Here is a 19,967-nt window from a genome sequence, read left to right on the forward strand (position 1 = left end):
TGGTGGGAGGGGCTGCGATTTAAGGAAAGCTTGAGAGCTGAATGTTAACGGAGTCCTTTCTCTCCAGAAAGGAGAGATACTTTTGAGATTTACAAGCAGGAGAATTGGAGATATTTGGCGTCCCGAGGCTTGAATTCGAAGATGTCAGACCGTGGTAGAGAAAAGCAGCAGCTGTGTTTTTTGCTTCCTCTTTGGTGATAGAGAAAGCAAGGGAAGAGGACAGGTATGTCCTTTTTGGGCCTGGAGGTGACAGAAGTGACGATATTTTAAAGACCCACCACCTAGCATTTGGCACTTAGTAACACTTTACAAGTTGTATACAATCTAGCTGAATGTCTATTTAGTATTTATTTCTAACGAACAGGAAGTCATGTGTTAGGTAAGTACTCACTACATGGCTGTTGATTGAGTGAACTGGAGCGGACTGCAGGCCGAACCAAACATGAGGGAGACTTCTATCTGGAGCGTGTAAGGTCCATTTCCTGACACTGTTAACAAGGAGAATTCTAGGAGTGAAATTTTAAATGATGTATCTTTCATTAAATGTAATGGTGGGATTCTTACCAAAATTCTGGAATGAAAGAAAGCCTTATCAAAACAAGAAAGGCGCCCTTGCACCGTGGGTCACTCCTGTAATCCCAGCACTTTGGGAGGCTGAGGCAGATGGATCACTTGAGGTTAGGAGTTCCATGGCCAGCATGGTGAAACCCCGTCTCTACTAAAAATACAAAAATTAGCCAGGCATGGTGGCACACGCCTGTAGTCCCAGCTACTGAGAGGCTGAGATTGGAGAATCGCCTGAACCCTGGAGGTGGAGGTTGCAGTGAGCCGAGATTGCGCCATTGTACTCCAGCCTGGGTGACAGAGGGAGACTGTCTCAAAAAAAAGAGAAAGAAATGAAAGGCACTGTTTGGGCAAGTTGCTTTACTTTTGTCTGCCTCCATTTTCTCGTCTGTAGAGTAAGGGCTAGGAGTGGCACTGCTCATGGCGTCGTGGTGAGGATGATTGTCATCAAGCGTCTGCCACTCCTGCAGAGCCTGGTCCACGCTCAGTGCTCAGGCGAGGTTGGCTGTAGGAGAGCATAGGCCTCTGCACACAGATGCAAGGTTCTGTGCTGTGCATGCTTGACTTCAGGATGGGTTAGGCCGGCGATTTGGCTTGGTACCTCTTAAGTCAGTGTCTGGGGAGACCCTAGAAGGGACCCCAGGGTTCTCAGGTACCTCCACAAAGGGAATGACCTGCAAATGCGTGAAGTTATCTGGAACTGCATTTCAGAGCCAACCTGGAAATGATTTGCTAAACTAATTGTGGTGGCCATAGTGTTCTTTTTCCTGGTGTTTGCATAAATGCAGGTTTTCATCTTAGGCCCTTTATTTTTCTTTCAATACCTTCGCCCTCACAAGAGCTTTTCTGTTATTGTAACCTTGGTTGCGGCCTTCACACAGCTGACTCCCAGATCCTTGCCTTCCCTCCCCGTATCTCCACTCGTAGGACAGCTCCACGTGGATGTGTCCAGTTTTGTCTCTCAGCCTTAGACTCGTTCCTTGGATTAAGTTAAGACCATCATGCAAATTACTTTGCTCAGTTTCTAGAGTCTAGGTGCTTAATAAATGTGTATTTTAATGGAATGATGTCATCTTTTTCCTAATAATCGAAATAATAATAATAATGACTACCACTTATTGAACACTTGCTGTATGTTAAGAACTGTGCTGGGCACTTACCCTGCTTCTAGTCCTTGTCCCAGTCTGGTAAAGTTGAAATTATGGTATTCTCGAATACCTTATTCATGCTTGCTTTGTGGCCTAACTATCTCACTTTTCCCAACCTCCCACATGTAAATACTTTATGTCCATTCAGATTCCCTTCATTTTAATTCAACTTAATTTTTTATTTTTTTAGAGACAGGTTCTCACTCTCTTGCCCAGGCTGAAGTACAGTGTTGCAATCATAACTCACTGTAGCCTTAAGTTCCTGGACTCAAGTGATCCTCCTGCCTCATCCTCTCAAATAGTTGGGACTACAGGTGCATGCCACCACACCTATCTTTTAAATTTTTTGCAGAGATGGGGTCTCCCTGTGTTGCACAGGCTGATCTCAAACTTCTGAGTTCAAGTGATCTTCCTGCCTCTGCCTCCCAAAGTGCTGGAATTACAGGCATGAGCCACTGTGCCTGGCCTAGACTTTCATTCAAATACCATTTCCATGAAACCTCTGGCCTCTCAGTTAGAAATAGTATCATGTCTTCTCCTTTTCCTCATCCTGATCTTTATCTATTTGTATAGAATTTTGCATTTTATTCTGAGAGTCCTTATAAGAATTAACAGGTAAGGTATCATGTAATACTTTCTTTTTGCTGAACTGAACTTTTTCATATACTTTATAAGCTGCTTTAGATACTTGCCACTCCCAGCAGATACATGCCAGCCTATTGTGGATGGTAGTTACTGGTGAGCACATATTTCCTTTCTATTCTGTAACCTCCTGGAGGATGGGGCAGCGTCTCACACATCCTGTGTCCTCGAGTTCAGTGCCTTTGGGATATGTGGTAACTCGTCCGTGCTTAACAGCTTAGCATGTTAGTCATCATTTTTGTCTTTTTGAATGCCCACAGAACTTTGAATGCACTTGCTGTCCGTGCTGTAGAGAATTGCTGTGGAAAGTAGGTGAAAAAGTGCGATGTTTGGCTTTCGGGTTGTCCCGAGAATAGTCTGAACTGCATCCCCCTTTTCCTCACGCAGAATCGCAAAGGTGCCGTGAGCGAGCTGGAGCACGTTCCTGACGTGGTTTTGTGTGATGTGCATTCTCACGATGGCGTGGTCATTGCTGGGTAAGCAAAACCGTTTCCACTGAGTGCTCTGCATCTGAAGGTCTTTCATTTTTCTCATACTGCCCTCTGAGTACCAGTGACCTTAGCTTCCCTTGAGAGCATGTACCTCCCTCAGTTACAGCCCATGTGGAAGAGGGAGAGTCTCCGTGATTCTGTTCCCAAGGACGTGAGAGCGCCGCAGCAAGGGTGAGAAGCACATGGTGTAGAGCGGATCTGTGCTCCATTTGTCTCAATATGTCTTTCCCAGCTTTTAAATCACTCTTGTGGCGTGTTATGTGAGATTTTCATTAAGGCAAACAGTTTGTATTTTATGAAGACATAAAAAAGTCAAGCAAAAATAATAAGTGTTGGCACAGACAGGCCCTGTTCTCATTCTCTTTTTCTAAATCCCTTATTGTGAAGAAGGGCTGTGGCCACACATAATCTTCCTTCCCCACCATATAGTACCTATTTGTTACTTAAGTTGTCCTGAAATTATTTTATTTTTTTTTCTCCATGGCCAATACATTTAATTTTAGCTTCTGTAAATTCCTTCAGCTTCTGTCCCAAAAACCACTTTGATGCAGTCTTCCTACTTTGTTACAGAGGTAGATTTATATATTTATTTACTGTACAATAAGATCAGTTTTCTTTTTGGATTAGGAAGATGTCATGAACTACAGCCTCAGACTGTATACTTATTGCCATAAAGTAGAAACCAGAACACTTAAGTTTCCGAGTTTGAATCAGCTATGGAGTGAGACGCCTTAGGGAAGTTCCTGCCTATGGGAAAACAAAACAAACCTTGGACTTTAAAACTCAGTAGTAGAGGAGTCCTTTTCTTTGAAGAAAAATCTTTCCTTAAGCAGCATTCCTTAAAGAGCACCTTTTGAATAGAAATTCCACACAGTCGGATTATTTTAATATTTTGTGGTATGCAGTGCCTATGAAAAAAAAGTATTTCTGCTTTAAACAAGATATACCCAGGAGGCAGGCTTTTCTTTAGTTTCTGTTTTACTGGCTATGATTTAGAAGTGAAAGCCCTTCTTGGGAGTGCTGCAGAACTAGTTTTAGAAAGATTGATGGTCCAGATACTTGCGATTCTGTCCATTAAGTTATCGGTGCATGTTGGGCTTCTCTACCGCATTGCTAAAATGTGGGCCTACAATCGCCTGCTGTGCAGCTCCTTTCTACCCACGGATGCTACAGTTTGGTGGGAACTCCAGAAGGTACTTAGATCATTCCAGCTTAAAGGGATCTCTGCCTAGAGTGTCAGAAGACACTTCAGGACAGAAGGCTGAGACTGGACTGAAAGAGTCGCAAAAGAACTTACAAATACAGGAGAGCCTTGAATCTCAAAGCCAATTATGAATTTCTTCTCTGGAGCTCCCGAAGCACAGGCCCCCTACGAGTCCAGATGCCAGTCCTTCTCTCTCTGCCTCTCTGTTCCCTCGGGGTCTGTTCAACATTACAGATTATGCCAGCACAGAGCACGATGGCCGAGTTCTGTGGATCGATAGGATGAAACTTGATCTGTGGGTCAGAGAGGCTCCCGGCGGCTCCTGTTTCTAAGAAAACCTTAAGTTGATGGCTTAGCATGAGAGACTTCAGTCTTGCTTGTATGTAGAGCATCTTGTGTTTATCATTAAAATTTTATCTGGTGGTTACGATGCTTGTTTTCTGGGTCAGATCTTGAATCCCTTTTCATTTGAGACAGCGGTGTTTGTGGTTACCTCATTCCCAATCAATGTTGAATTCACCAGGCTTTCTACAGTTAATGTATCTCCAAGGAGCTTCTTAAAGAGACAGTGGCCACCTCACCCCTTCTTTCTCTTGTGCTTACCTTGTGTTTCTCTTATTCTTTTTTCCTTCCCTTTTCTCTTTCTTTTGCACAAGTGGAGTCTGTTCAGAGGCTTAGTTTTATGTACCTAGAGCTAAACTATGAAGCATTTTTGCATTTACACCTATTAAGTACATTTCACATCATTGATGGAGAGCAGAATCTCTTCTTCTCACCTTTTCAGCTCTCTGCGTAAATATTCCTAGTTTGGGGCCTTGCTGCATAGGTCCAGACTGATATTTATTGCAGTGAGCCTCATGATGGGCCCAGTCATGGTTCTTCCCTACTTTTCTTTTCACATAAAACCAGCGAAATCTGAAAATAGTCACTCGTTCATAAACACATTTGACACTCAAATACCCATCATGTGAATAGGACCTGGCGCCTGTCTCCCTGAGGCTTGTTTTTCCAGTGGGGAGACATTCTTTCCAAAGCATTTGATTGTTCACTCTTTTGTCCATGAGTCTCTGCTTACTCTACAGTCTTACAAATAATTTCCCGTTAACTTTTCCTGACATTCAGAGCTCTTTGACATTTCTTTCCAAGCTGCCTTTTTCCTTATTACACTTGCCAAGTGTCCCTTTGTTTTTTCCACACTGTTCTATTTAGTTACCTCTGACTGCATCATTTTTTTTAGTTGAGATACAGTCATATGCTGCATAACAGCGTTTCAGTCAGTGATGGACCCCATATATGATATTGGCCATTCATGTACCCTAGGTGTATAGTAGGCTGTGCCACCTGGGTTTGTGTAAGAACACTCTGTGATGTTTGCACAATGATAAATTCACCAAAGGATTCATTTTTCTGAGCGCATCCCTGTCATTTAGTGACACATGACTGTATAATTCATATGCCATAAAATTCATTCTTTCAAACTGTACAATTCAGTGATTTTTTTCTTAGATTTACAAGGGTGTGCAACCAATACCACTATCTAATTCCAGAACATTTTCATCAACTCAAAACCCAGAACCCATTCTTTAAGGCCTACTCCAGTCCTGTCTCCTCCTAGAGATTTCTCTAGCACTGTAGCCTAGCGTCCACTTTTGGAACTCCTGGAGACGGGACCATCTACAGCTGACAGAGCAACTCATTGTGTGGCCTTGCTGTTTCACTGAAACATTTTTTGTTTTATATTATTATTTTACTTAGAAATAATATTTAACTTTACAGCCACCTACTGTATTTTCTTTCCAGCAATTTGTAAGCATCTTTTTAAATTTAAATTTAAATTTTTATTTTTTTGAGACACAGTCTCACTCTGTCGCCCAGGCTGGAGTGCAGTGGTGTGATCTCGGCTCACTGCAACCTCCGCCTCTCGGGTTCAAGCAATTCTCCTGCTTCAGCCTCCCGAGTAGCTGGGACTACGGGTGTGCGCCACCACACCCAGCTAATTTTTGTATTTTTAGTAGAGATGGGGTTTCGCCATGTTGGCCAGGCTGGTCTCAAACCCCTGGCTTTGAGAAATCCGCCCACCTCAGCCTCCCAAAATGCTGGGATTACAGGCATGAGCTACTGCACCCGGCCTGTAAGCATCTTTTAAAACTATGAGTGGTATGTAATATTTTGTTAAATGTATACTGTTTTATATGGAGTAAGCATTAAAACTTAATACACAGACTCCCCTTGTTGTCCCCTGTCACCTGTATATGATGTTATATGGGAAACTAGAGAAATGCCTATGTCTGTTATCCAATTTCTTAGTTGTCTCAGTTTAGAATCATACATTTTTAAACCTGGAAGGAACTTTAGAGATGATGCGTTCCGAGACCCTCATCTTGCTTGAGGTGGCGGAGGCTCAGGGCCAGGCTGGGTGTGCATGAGTGGAGCCGCTCCGCTGTGTTTCTGCAGCATCCACAGGCAGGGCTGGCTGGTGAGGCTGCCGTCTCCAGCCCTCATTTGCTGCTCTGAAGCTTTGGCTATTATAGCGTCATTTTGGTTTTTCTTTTGTGGCATGTGTCTATTTAAAAACAAAAGCAGCCGGCTGGGCGCAGTGGCTCACGCCTGTAATCCCAGCACTTTGGGAGGCCGAGGCAGGCAGATCACAAGGTCAGGAGATCGAGACCATCCTGGCTAACACGGTGAAACCCTGTCTCCACTAAAAAATACAAAAAAGTTATCCGGGCATTGTGGCGAGCACCTGTAGTCCCAGCTACTTCGGGGGCTGAGGCAGGAGAATGGCGTGAACCCAGGAAGTGGAGCTCGCAGTGAGCCGAGATCGCGCCACTGCACTCCAGCCTGGGCGACAGAGCAAGACTCCATCTCAAAAAAAAAAAAAAGACAAAAAAACCCACAAACAAAACAAAACAAAAAAACAAAACAAAACAAAAAACAAAAGCACCTGGGCACGGTGGCTCACGCCTGTAATCCCACCACTTTGGGAGGCCTAGGTGGTCTGATCGCGAGGTCAGGAGTTCAAGACCAGCCTGGCCAACATGGTGAAACCCCATCTCTACTAAAAATACAAAAATTAGCTGGGCGTGGTGGTGGGCACCTGTAATCCCAGCTACTTGGGAGGCTGAGGCAGGAGAATTATTTGAACCCGGGAGGCAGAGGTTGCAGTGAGCTGAGATCGCACCATTGCATTCCAGCCTGGGCGACAGGGCGACTCCATCTCAAAAAAAAAAAAAAAATAGTAAAAGCAGTGGTAAAAACCATGTTGTTTTGCAACCGTGTTAGAAAGTAGAGAAGAGAAAGCCACTCAAATTCTAGCATGGAACACAACCTTTATTAAGGTCTCCCATGTGTCTGGTTGAGTTTTCAGTCTGTTTTTCTATGCATGTTTTTTCATAGTGTGACTATAGCCTTTGTTAGATTTGTGGCCTTTTTCCCTCACCAAACTGATGAATTTTTTTCATGTTGCATATTTTTCATTAGTTTCTTTGACTTGTTGCAAAAACACTTTGGATAATTATACCCCAATTTCCCTATTTATTCCCCTAATAATGGACATTAAGGTCATTTCCTGTGTTTTGTTATATGTATGTTATGAATATTTTATGTATAGATGTCTGCAAATTTTTCTCCTTTTTAGCATTACAAATCTTTATTTTAAAATGATTAGACACATGCTACTGTAGAAACTTGAAATTCTATATAAGTATATAAAATAAAGAGTTAAAGTTCTTTCATTATCGTCTCCTAGTCTTGCAATCCTGATTGTTTTCCTAGGCTAGAGTCCTGTAAGCAGAATTACTGGATCTAGGGGAATGAATTTTTATTTTCCAGATGAATAAATTATTTAAAAATGCTTTTGTAGCCCTCAGCTTCTTTCCAATCTAACCTTTTGACTTGAAGTCTCCAAACCATCCCTGCCATCTTCCTGTTAGTGCTGTACATAGTGAGAACCCATGCCTCCTGCCCCTCTTCCTTCCTCCTCGTCTAACCTGCCTCCAGCTGGCTCCATCCCAGCCCCACTGTGCTGCACTCTCAGAGGTCACCCGTGATCTTTTGGTCAACAAACCAGTGGCCTTTTCTTGGCTCGTCCCCTCCAGCTTCTTGGCAGCATTTGGTCCTATTGACTTTCCCCTCTTGAAATGGGGGGTGCCCTGTATTAAGCGTCTTTGTGCCCTCAGAGTCTAACATCTTTCCCAGGACCCAGGAAACTTTGAGCCAAGTGTGTAAGAAAGGAAAACTCCCCTTCGGCGACCCCACACTTTCTGGGCTTCCATTACCTCCATGAGCGCCTTCTCTAGCCCTCGCTCTTGTCTTTCTCTGCTGTCACTTGACCACTTAGCAGGGATATGCAGCAGCGCAGAAGAGACCTGCACCAGTTGTTTTCTTTGTTGGACAGATAAGTGGACGTGCCTTCAACTGTGACTGAGACATTCAGACACAACTTTTACTTTTCTTTTTCTGCGAAAATTTCTCATTTCTGTAACTTGAGAAAAATTTGTGTTCATAAGTCACCAGTCTCTACAGAATCAGTCACCTGTCTTTCTCTCAAAGTTCAGCGCCTGTCTGCATTTGTATCTATGATCTGCTGGACCTCCTGAAATGCTAGCGAGGTTTAGTGTGTGTTTTCCTTGTGTTTTAGCAGAAAGTTTGTCTAGATAGTAAGTGATCAGGAAACGTGTCTTTTGTTTGTTTCTTTGATTTATTGAGGTAACAGCTCTTAGAATTTTAGAATGTTTTGAAAATTGTATGTTTATCCTTGAGGAGAAAGAATAGAAGAAAGGGGCATATGGAAACATCCCTGTTCTGTTTTGCGATGCTTAGACTGTTCTCATCTTCCTTCTCCCCAGTTGCCCTCTGGAAGTTGAGTGTTGCAATCAGATGACATCATGAATTCAAAAAAGTCACAGTATAAAACCTGAGGTGCAGGGCTAGGTGTCGTTTGCCATAAGTAGTGAAGGAGAGCCACCTAGTGAAGAGTGCATCTCAGGTAGAACCAGTAGCTCCTTGGAGGCCTTGTGCCAGCTCTGCTAACCATTAAGCCATTAGCTCACCAGAAGCTTTTATCAGATGCCCAGGAGTATGATGGCATTTTGCAATAAACTCCCTCCTCATTGTTACTTGAGATTCATAAGGCTAAAGCATTCTAGTTGGCATAAGAAAACACACTTTTCTATTCACATGAGAGGACATTTTCTCTCTTTCGGTTTGAAAAAAAAAACACCAAGCACCCTGTTTGTGTTGAGGTTTTTTTCATTACTCCTAAATATTTTCTCCCCTGGTTTCTGCCTTTTTAGCATACAGTTCCTGCCTTTACTGGAAAGAGCAGGACTGTGTATCCATGTTTCTCCTCTGCCAAGTTTGGTTGGAAGGAGAACTGTATCATTTGTTGCAAAATATTAGCGCTCTTCTTTCCTTAAAAACACTCAGTTGTCCCATTTTTGCTTCATTCCTTTTGAGGCAAGTGTGCCCAAGTAGATTCAAAACAAAACTGCCTATACCTCTCTAGCAACCAAGTGATCTCTGGCTGCTGCTTCAGCTGCCAGACATGGCCTGATTCAAATATGTTTTTATTTTTCTGAGCCCCATTCATACAACCTGGCGTCAGAGTGCGAGGGTTTCCAGTTCTTTATAGACAGAGAGCAAAATTTGGAGCTTCCAATTTATATATGTAAAAATTGGTGTCTGAATCTTTGGCTGGTTCAGTTTGCCTGTAGGCCCTTCAGTGGAATTTTATCATTGTTTACAATTAAGAAGTATAACCGCATGTTCTCACTCATAGGTGGGAATTGAACAATGAGAACTCATGGACATAGGAAGGGGAACATCACACTCTGGGGACTGTTGTGGGGTGGGGGGAGCGGGGAGGGACAGCATTAGGAGATATACCTAATGCTAAATGACGAGTTAATGGGTGCAGCAAAGCAACATGGCACATGGATACATATGTAACAAACCTGCACATTGTGCACATGTACCCTAAAACCTAAAGTATAATAATTTAAAAAAAAAGTATTGGAAAATATAATTTTAAACAGGCCAGGCACAGTGGCTCATGCCTGTACTCCCAGCACTTTGGGAGGCCAAAGTGGGTGCATCACTTAGGGTCAGGAGTTTGAGACCAGCCTGGCTAACATGGTGAAACCCCACCTCTACTAAAAATAGAAAAATTAGCTGGCCATGGTGACACGTGCCTGTAATCCCAGCTACTCGGGAGGCTGAGGCAGAAGAATCGTTAGAACCCAGGAGGCGGAGGTTGCGGTGAGCCAAGGTCGTGCCACTGCTCCCCAGCCTGGACAACAGAGTGAGACTCCATCTCCAAAAAATAAACAGAGTCATCTAAGGTAACTTGAAATACCTTGCTTTTAGCTATGTTGTCCTCTGCTTTTTCCAGTAATTACAAATGTACCTTGTTATTAGCTGGGCACAATGGCATGCCTGTAATCCTAGCACTTTGGGAAGCCAAGACAGGTGGGTCACTTGAGGTCAGGAGTTTGAGACCAGCCTGGCCAACATGGCAAAACCCCTTCTCTACCAAAAATACACAAATTAGCCAGGCATGGTGGCACACACCTGTAATCTCAGCTACTCGGTTGGCTGAGGCACAAGGATCACTTGAACCCGGGAGGCAGAGGTTGCAGTGAGCCAAGATCATGCCACTGCACTCCAGCTTGGTGACAGCGAGACTGTCTGAAAAAAAATTTTTTTTTAAAAAAGGACCTTTTTATCAACTGTATACCATGCCAAAATATGAATAGCAGCTTTAATGTGAATACGTATATATTTGCCCTGAATTTAAAAATATTTTCTGTTCAGGAACTGAAGCCCTCAAGGATGGTGTTTCCAACACTCGCTTAGTTTTATATGAATGTGTGAAAAATAAATACTGCCTGTGGATTACTTTGAGGCTGTTGAGATAACAGATGCTTTGTAAATAACATAGGTATAAGGTTGTGTGAGATAAATGTTGCCCATATATACTTACTAAGGACATGCTTTCCATTTTTCTCCTTTTTTAAAAAAAACTTTTTCCCCTAACAGTTTTCCTTTAAACCTTGTTTTGTATAGATTTTCTGCTGCTACTTATTGTGACATTGGACTGTTTCCCATAAGGAATTCGACCATTACCCGTTAGGGACCTCTTTTTAAAAATACTTTTAAATTTATTTATTTTCTGCTGTGAGGTATACATGCTCTTCTGGTAAATAAGTCTGAGGTAAGATATTGATAAGTGACTAGAGGAGAGCATTACATTTATTGTATCTTTAATGAAGGAGCTGCAGAATGTCCTTAATAAATACTGGTGAACTCATGACTGCATTTATCCGTCTCTGGTTCTCCGAGGAATAATGGGAAGGGCCACAGCCACAATAACTCTGCATAATCATCATTGACTCTGACTCTACTGATTGTGATTAACCAAGATGTATGGAAAACAGTTTTAAGTGTGTAGTGCATGTATCTCGTAAAGTCCATTAAGACGTTCATTATTTTTCAATTGATGCGTCTTAAGCCCCACTTGATGTTTGTTGTAGTGCATTTCCACAGAAGGACTCTGCACTGTGGGATTGAGTTCATTTTGTTAATTGCATAATACAACTCCGTCATGTTTCATAGAAAATAGTAAATACTCTTGCTTTTATTGATTGGTATTCTTTGGTATTACTGAAGAAAGTATGGAGCAAGTGAATAGTTCTTCAAACTTTTACATGTTAAGGGCACGAATGTTTCTTGAAATGTGGACACTGCAGTTTTAGGAGCCTCTGCCTGATTGCTCAGTAGGCTTTAAACCACTTCCATCTTCTGGGTTTAAGTCAGTAGATTCATTCATTCCGTCGACACCCACTAAGCATAGATGAATACCACACACAACCCCCTTGGTCATGGGGAGTTTATAGGCCGCCGAGGGATCCAGTTACTGGTGTTTACAGAACACTATGGGAGGTGTTAGGGTTGGGGAGGAGCACGGTGCCATAACATGCTAGGGAGAGGCACCTCGTACAGGCTCAGCATCAGGCTAGCTTCCTGCTGGGAAATGACTTTCAACCTGAATCCAGAAGGATGACTAGGACTTGGCCAGGTGGAGTTCTGTATGGGGCAGAGATGCTGCCCTCCTCACTCCCCAACCAGCAGTGATCATGAATAACCCGTTACCGCATTTGTTTTTCTGGTAAGCTGGATGAAACACAGCTTCAGAATCCTTCTCAACACAGAGCTCTAGGCAGCCACTACCATGTATTGGATTTGACACACAAATGAAAGCATTTGCTGTTCCTGGCCTGAAGCCTCATAACAGGGCCCCTCTTGACTGCTCTGGGTGCCTGATCAGAATAGAACTGTGACTTGGTTTCAGAGTGGCTGTTTGTGTATGGTCCTGTAGAGAGGGAAGTCTTACAAACGGTTCCATATGTTCTCCTGCATTCCCTGAGAAGCAGGCATGGGAGGCACAGGTTGCATCTGCTCAGCCCCCAGTCCTGCTCCCAGCATACTGAGCCTTTTTTGTTGGCTTCTCGCCTTCCAGTTGCAATTTAGTGGTCGAATCGATGGGTTAGGGTCAGGGGCTGGGCTGTGTCCTGCAAACCTGAGTCACAATATTGAAAACAATAAATTCCTTATGTTGCACTTAAATGGGGGTGGTTCTTAAAAGCAGTATTTGTTTAAAGACAGTGTCATCTGAGGAGGCAGAGTGGCTTGTTGGCTAAGCAGTGATTGAGAAAAACCTGGGGCACATTTTGATCCCAGCTGTGCCACTAAAATGTTTCTTGTGACCCTGGGTAAGTCACTTAACCTTACTTCTCAGCATTCTTAAATCAAAACAACCCCCCAGCTTGCTAGGAAGGGCCTTAAAAAATTTTGTTTTTAGCAAATAAGAGCTGACACATGGAAGCAAAATGGAAACGCTGCTGGATACTTACGAAGAAGAAAGGTTGTTTTTAGCTGTACAGTATTTATTCCTTCTTATTCTTCTAGTCCCTTAGTCCAATAAGTAGTCTGCTTATTGGAAACTTACTGGTTAATGAAAGCTCTTTGGTGGTAAATCATTTTAAATTGTCAATCCCTCTGGCGTGCAGAGCTTGAGAGAGGCTCTATTCCCATTCTTTCAACAAAAAATCAGCTATGGTCTCTGACCTATTTATTTAGAGGTAAACTCAATCTTGCCAAGTGTAGAAGAGACTGGGAAAGCACACAGCTTCACTGGGCGGGGGCATATCCTCATTTGGAAAAGACTTCTTTCTTCAGCTTTTCCTTAGTGTTCTTACATCAGCTAGTATATTAGTTGCAGTTGTACTTTGCACAGACGCTAATTAGAGAGCCATCAACATTGGGGTCCAAAGGCTTACTGACAATGTAACTGTCATAGTGGCATCTTAATTGGTTGAGTGTAATTGTCATTAGGCAGTGATAAAGACATCTGGAGCTCTGGAGAAAAATCAGCCTTTTTTTCCTACCTCCATTTGTTATCTGTTCTTGCTGCTCCTGGCCAATGTTAAGCACTTTTAGATCACATTTAGGGTTTGGTCCAGGTCCCTCTGCCCCAACCTGTGTTTTACCCTACCAAAGATGTCTGTTTCCTTAGCACAAGTTCATTAGCATGGAGGCTGCCTCCCATGCTATTGTGGCTTTCACTTAGGTTAGATTTGAGAGCCCGCTGCTGAGTCATAATGCAGTACCTGCTGCAGTAGCATATTTAGTCTCAGTTCCTGTCAATACAGGAGACGTAGAGGCTTTTATAGTTTACCTCCTGAGTCATTTTGCAGCAAAACACTTATGTTATTATCATACCTTTGGTCATGGAGAATGAAGTTAATTTAAATAGATATATGGAAAATTTCATGTCTATTGAAATAATTTAGCTTATCCCGTTTTATAGTTTTTAGTCAGTTTGGAAATAAGTGGAAGCAGTCTAATGCACATCAGTGTGTATATTTTGGGTGTTTCACTAATCATTACCACTGGAAAGTGGGCAGTGGAAATAAAGAGGTACCCCTCAAGCCAGTCAGGTTGTTACCTGCGGACACCCCCTTTCAGTCACCATTTATTTATGATTAGCTCTGCATAAGGCACTGTAATGGAGGCTGTGGCACTGCGGTAGGGCCTTCTTGAAGACTTTACAGTCAAGTTGTGGAGACGATCAGTGCATACGGACTGTAGTAGTAAAAGCAGTTTCTTCAGATAAAGGGCATAGTAGTTGAGTCAGAAAGCTTCACTCAGGCTTCATGGAGGAGGGGAGGGCCTGTGTTAGACCTTGAGGGGTTGGTAGGATTGGGCTGGGTTGGTGGTTCTCAATCTTGGCTGTATATTGAAAACATTGATGTCTGGTTCTATCCCCAAATGGTCAGATTTATTTGGTCTGGGAGGCTGGAGTGCAGTGGCACAATCTCGGCTCACTGCAACCTCCACCTCCCAGTTCAAGCGATTCTTTTGCCTCAGCCTCCCAAGTAGCTGGGATTACAGGCACGCACCACCACACCTGGCTAATTTTTGCATTTTTAGTAGAGATGAGGTTTCACCATGTTGGCCAGGCTGGTCTCGAACTCCTGACCTCAGGTGATCTGCCCCCACCCTCAGCCTCCCAAAGTGCTGGGATTACAGGCATGAGCCACCGTGCCCAGCCTGTATGTGGACTTTTTAAAGCATTCCAGGCAATTTTAATGTGCAGCCCAGGCTGGACCCCACTGGGCTGGGAGGTGAGGAGGTGAGGCACTGCAGGCAGGTGGGGCAGGGAATCAGAATTCAGAGGCAAGAGCATTTGGGAGCCTCTCTGGAGGCCGGCCCGTGTGAAGGGAGAGTAGAAAATGCGGCTGGGGGGAGGGGTGGAAGTTAGTTTGTGGTGGGTTTTCAGTAGGTCTCATAATTAAAATTTCATTCAATAAGGTGTTAAGACGTAAGACCTTATAGAGGGTTCTCTGGGTATATGACAAGCGCTGTTCTAGTCTGACTGTTCTAGTCATTGCATGCACAGCTCTGAACAAAACCCAGGCCCTGAGCTCAGAAGCTTCAGGCTGGTAGGGAGACGAACAGTGAGATGATCACAGAACACTGCCATGACGGAGACGTCCAGGCTGCCATCAAGGTAGATCGTAGTGCGGTGTAGTGTGGCACGTGAGGGAGAAAGGAAGTAAAGGAAATGGTTCCAGAAGAAAGATTCGTGCAGTCAGGTGTTTTGAAGGGCTTGGCTTGTGAGGGGAAGATTGAATGGAGGAAGCTCGGAATCAGGGAGCCTCTAGTAGTCGGGTGTGAATGTGAGGTGCTGGGGGATTTGGACCAGGGTGGCTTCTCTGGGAATGAGCGGAACAGAACAAGCTTGGCACCTGAGCATATATAGTGGTGTGGGTGGTGGGCCACAGCGGTGTTGAAGGGGCCGCTCTCCTTCTGTACCGGTGACCTGGGACTGATGATCCCATTGATAAAAATAAGGAATTCAGACACAGGCTAGCTTGGCCATGAGCTGAAGCATTTGATTTTAGATGTGTGGAGTCACAGTGTGAGTGGACCAACCTCCTCTGTGGGAGAAAGGATTGCCCAGGAGCCCCTCAGATATGAATAGAGTGCTGTTATCTGTGGGGTTCCTGCCCTCCCTCTCTTCTCTTTCTCTGAGTAAGGAGGAGGCTCAACAGTTTCTGTTTCACAGCTCACTATTGTCTGGTTCAGCAGCTAAAGCACCTTTTTCCCAAGCTTTGTTGTTTTGCTGTCATTTTGGCTCCGAACTCTTTGTGTTCAGGGAGCTGGGGGGCTGGAGCTGAGGCCACCTAAACCATCTTTCCTCTCCACCCTCGCCTCCCCACTGTGTCCCCTGCGGGGGCACCACTGAAAACAGTGTGCAGACTGCTGGTGTGGTGTGACACATGGTTAACAGGAAGCAGAAGGACAGAGACTGGTGGAAGGAAATACAGTTTCCTAGTTTATGTACTTCTTTTTCTCAACGTGCCTTACTTTTCTGATCTGAATTCCCTTTATCTTTCTTTCACTTACCATCTCTGTATTTCTGGAAGACGTTGCCATCCTTCTCATTTTTTCTGAATTGGCTGGTTCCTGTCACATAGAATTTAACCTTAAGAATCTAGTCCCACAGTCTAGACATTCAAACATGTCTCATCTGTTGTGTCTCTGTAGCTAAGCAAGTAGCCTTACTCCAGCGAATGGCCTGAGTCGTTCTCAGGGTGTCACAGCGAGCCCGGTATTTTGAGGGCAGTGAGGTCCGGGGTATGTGTTCTGGTATAGGGTTCCTCATTCAGAAGGGTGAGCTGACCGCTGCCTGGAGAGCCTGGGGGCCAGTGGCCGTGCTTTGGCCGGGGTGATCTCAAGATCTTCCCTTGCTTGCACGTCGCTAGGCTTAAGGACATTGATCTTGTGTTTCTGTTTACTGGAGGATCAGTGGTCAACCCAGAGGTACAGCAGGCCAGGTTCAGAAAGCACCTCTCTCCTGTTTGGCTCTTTATCCCACATGCACACTCTCTGGGTGCCACCCTGCAGGTAGAGAGCCAAGTTCTCCAACCAAGGAACTGGGGTGACAGAATGGCCTTTGGACTGTGCAATGTGTGTATTTACTGTAGATGAAGAATTTGGGTGCAGTACTACTAGTAAACAAAGCACTCCTGAATCAGAGTACTTCTCTATAAGAAATTCCACCTGAGGCCACTTGTGGTGGCTCACACCTGTAATCCCAGCAATTTTGGAGGCCAACATGGGTGGATCACTTGAGGCCAGGAGTTCAAGACCAGCTGGGGGCAAAACCCCATCTCTACTAAAAACTAAAAAAACGAACTAGCTGGACATGGTGGTGCACGCCTATAATCCCAGCTACTGGGAGGCTGAGGCAGAAGAATTGCTTGAACCTGGGAGACGGAGGTTGCAGTGAGCCGAAATTGTGCCACTGCACTCTAGCCTGGGCGACAGAGTGAGACCCTGTCTCAAAAACAAACAAAACAAAAACCAAGAAATTCCAGATTGATCTTCTGTAGCTACTTCACTAATGTGTCACATCATAGATTTCAGTGACTCAGTGAACCTCAGAGGTTATCTCATCAACTCGGCAAAGAAACCCTGCAGGAACTATGGCTAGGGCCTCAGGAAGATTGTGAACCCCCTTAAAATCATTGGCCTATCTTTGTGATTGTGTGGTTCTATCATGAGGCCCTTAAAGGCATTTCTCACCCCTTTTCCCCCATAATACTCAGTTGCTTTACAAGTGGAGTAAAACCCTCTGCAGCAGACATAAGCAACATAGCTTAAATACCTTGGTGATAGGCAGCACCCCACTTTATCATCTGGCCATTGTGTCATCCTGGGGGCCTCGTGTCTGAGTAGGTTGAGTCTGGCCCTGGCTTTGATGGAAGGAGTCATTTGTTGGAGTGGCACTAGTCATAGGAGAGAGTGAGTACTTCTATTTTCTAAGTGGGCAAAACCGGGGAGTGTCGCGCATTCAGCAAGAGCTTTTCATGAGCAGGCAGCATTGTCTGGCTGCTAAAGGCAAGATTTAATTGTTTCAGCAAATCAATTAGTCTTTAGGGACTTTAATCAGTCAAATCTGATGCATGGATGAGGTATTAGAAAGCCTGTGCCTGTGAGACCATTAGTTCTGAGTATCCCTGCAGCATCTCTCTCTGTGTTTCGTGTGAGTGATTGTGTGTATTTGTGGGTAAATAGTGGGGCTTATACAAATTTCTGCAAGTGATCCCTGTAGTGGGAGAGCTTGCAGGAGCAGATTGTTGTAATAGTGTAAAAGGAAAAGCAAGGAGATCTTGCTACCCATGTCTTACTATTGTTTTCTCATTTGAAATTGTCACCATTGTGCTGTGAGAACGTGAAGCGTGTTCACAGCCTTCTGTCATCTAGTTGACATTTTCTCCTGTTGGAGTCACTCATCTAAACAGTGCCTCAGGAGTGGCTCCACACCACCCGATTCTTACTTGTCTGTTGTTGTGAGGCTCTATGCATTTTCCCCACCATAGCCCTGCTCTTCAATCCCCTTTTGGAACCAAGTGTGTCGTTCTCTTCCAGATATACATCAGGGGATGTGAGAGTGTGGGACACCCGCACCTGGGACTACGTAGCCCCATTCCTGGAATCAGAGGACGAGGAGGATGAGCCTGGAATGCAGCCAAATGTCTCCTTTGTGAGGATAAACAGCTCGCTGGCAGTAGCAGCTTATGAGGATGGTAAGTAACCACAACCCTCCTCCCTATTAAGGAAAAAAAAAAGCTTTACAAAAATTAAGCAGCTGTGGCCGGCTCCCCCCTGTAATCCCTCCATACGTACACGTGGGCACACACACATGTTCACACACATACACTCACTCTTGCCTTTATTTGAAGAAGTTGGCCAACAACCGTCAATGCATTAGTAGGCATTGGAACACAGCACCCATTAAAACTGGTGTTTAATTCCTACTGGAACTGTCAGGCTGGGCGCTAGTGCCAGACACAAGGCTGGCCAAAGCATCTTAAGCAAATAACTTGTTTGATGTAAAATATTAAATATACTTGGCCTACTTTTCCTTTAGCCTCTGCTCAGCCCAAAGGGAATAGTGAAAAAGGGATAGACATAGATCATCTATTGATAAATGTAGATATAGAAAAATAAAAGTCAGTGCTTCCCGGCACTTAATATACCATACAAGATAATTGGTAATAATATGTTTTCTCTTTGACATTGATAGAATTATTTTTGTACATGAACAACTATGGATTTTTGGAACTAGGTAGGAATAGTCTAAAGTTAGCTTTACCTATGCAAAGAAACTCTTGACAGTGTATAACTACTAGAAATGGTCATTTCAATGGCCATGATATCCAGTATGCCCACCTGTCATGCTCCTATCCTCCGTTATGTTGTGAAGTGTTGAATCTCCACAAGCTTCATGTCCCCACTTGCCCAAAAGTTGGGACCACAGCATATTTCAGAATGTTAAGTGTTCATGTCATGGCACTACTGCAAATCTTCAGAGTCAGTGTGACATTAGCAGGTGGCTCAGAGGAGCAAAGCTAAAGTAGCTAATGGGGAATTTTATACCCATGTGCTGTTTAAAAATAAAAATTAGGGCTGAGATCTTACATATATACCTATATATATTTGATACAGGGTCTCACTTTTTTGCCCTGGCTAGAGTGCAGTGGCACTATCTCAGCTCACTGTATCCTCGACCTCCTGGGATCCAGTGATCCTCCCACCTCAGCCTCCTGAGTAGCTGGGACTAAAGGCGCATGCCACCATGCCCAGCCAATTTTTTTTTTTTTTTTTTTTTTTTAAGAGATGGACTTTTGCCATGTTGTCCAGACTGGTCTTGAACTCCTGAGCTCAAACTATCCACCTGCTTCAGCCTCCCAAATTGCTAGCATTATAGGCATAAGCCACTGCGCCTGGCCTTGAAAATATTTTTATATTTTATATAATTTAGCAACGTGATGTTGGTTTGATGTTAGTAGACACTATTGATCGATTTCCTTTTCAGCCTATAGAAATTCAGCTAAGCTGTTTCTGTGGTATAATTAATATTTCATATGTTTATTGAGACCCTGGATAGATACCATAAGAGCAGCTTGAACATGTTTGCTACTTTCCAAATTATCAATGAGTTTTTTTCCAAAATACCTATGCAAAGATTGCAGTACTTTTAAGTTAGAATCATATAGTTTTAGGATCATCTAATAGCCTTCCCCTACCATTCATACACACTAACGTGCACACACATATTCTACAGAGGGGGAAACAGAGGTGCAAAGAAGCCAGGTAGGTTGAAGTCAGCAGTGAATCCAGAACTGTGATTGTGTCTCCAGGGCTGTGCTGCGGTGGTCGTGCTGTTTATGGAATCCTGAACATAAAGACTCTTGTAGAAATGTGCGCCCAATTGATTTGCAGCCCATGTCTCACATCTCGTGAGCTTGAAAATACAACTTGAGGTGATGTGCAGGGGTGGTGCTG

The 19,967-nt window shown here is 43.9% G+C and overlaps 1 protein-coding gene across 7 annotated transcripts in view; it reads left to right on the forward strand.

The window, feature by feature from the left end:
* The window catches only part of FBXW8 (F-box and WD repeat domain containing 8), a 120,825-nt gene that overhangs the window by 38,709 nt on the left and 62,149 nt on the right, over positions 1-19,967 (forward strand). For all 7 annotated transcript variants that reach the window (XR_010114954.1, XR_010114955.1, XM_063614563.1 and 4 more), the window contains 2 exons: positions 2,742-2,830; positions 18,048-18,205. Coding sequence is in view for 5 of the 7 variants with exons in the window: in XM_063614563.1 (XP_063470633.1) it covers positions 2,742-2,830; positions 18,048-18,205 (247 nt within the window). In the remaining 2 variants the exon portion in view is untranslated. The remainder of the gene's footprint in view (positions 1-2,741; positions 2,831-18,047; positions 18,206-19,967) is intronic.

Source organism: Symphalangus syndactylus, chromosome 13 (genome assembly GCF_028878055.3).
Source record: "Symphalangus syndactylus isolate Jambi chromosome 13, NHGRI_mSymSyn1-v2.1_pri, whole genome shotgun sequence".
NCBI classification, from domain to species: Eukaryota; Metazoa; Chordata; class Mammalia; order Primates; family Hylobatidae; genus Symphalangus; species Symphalangus syndactylus.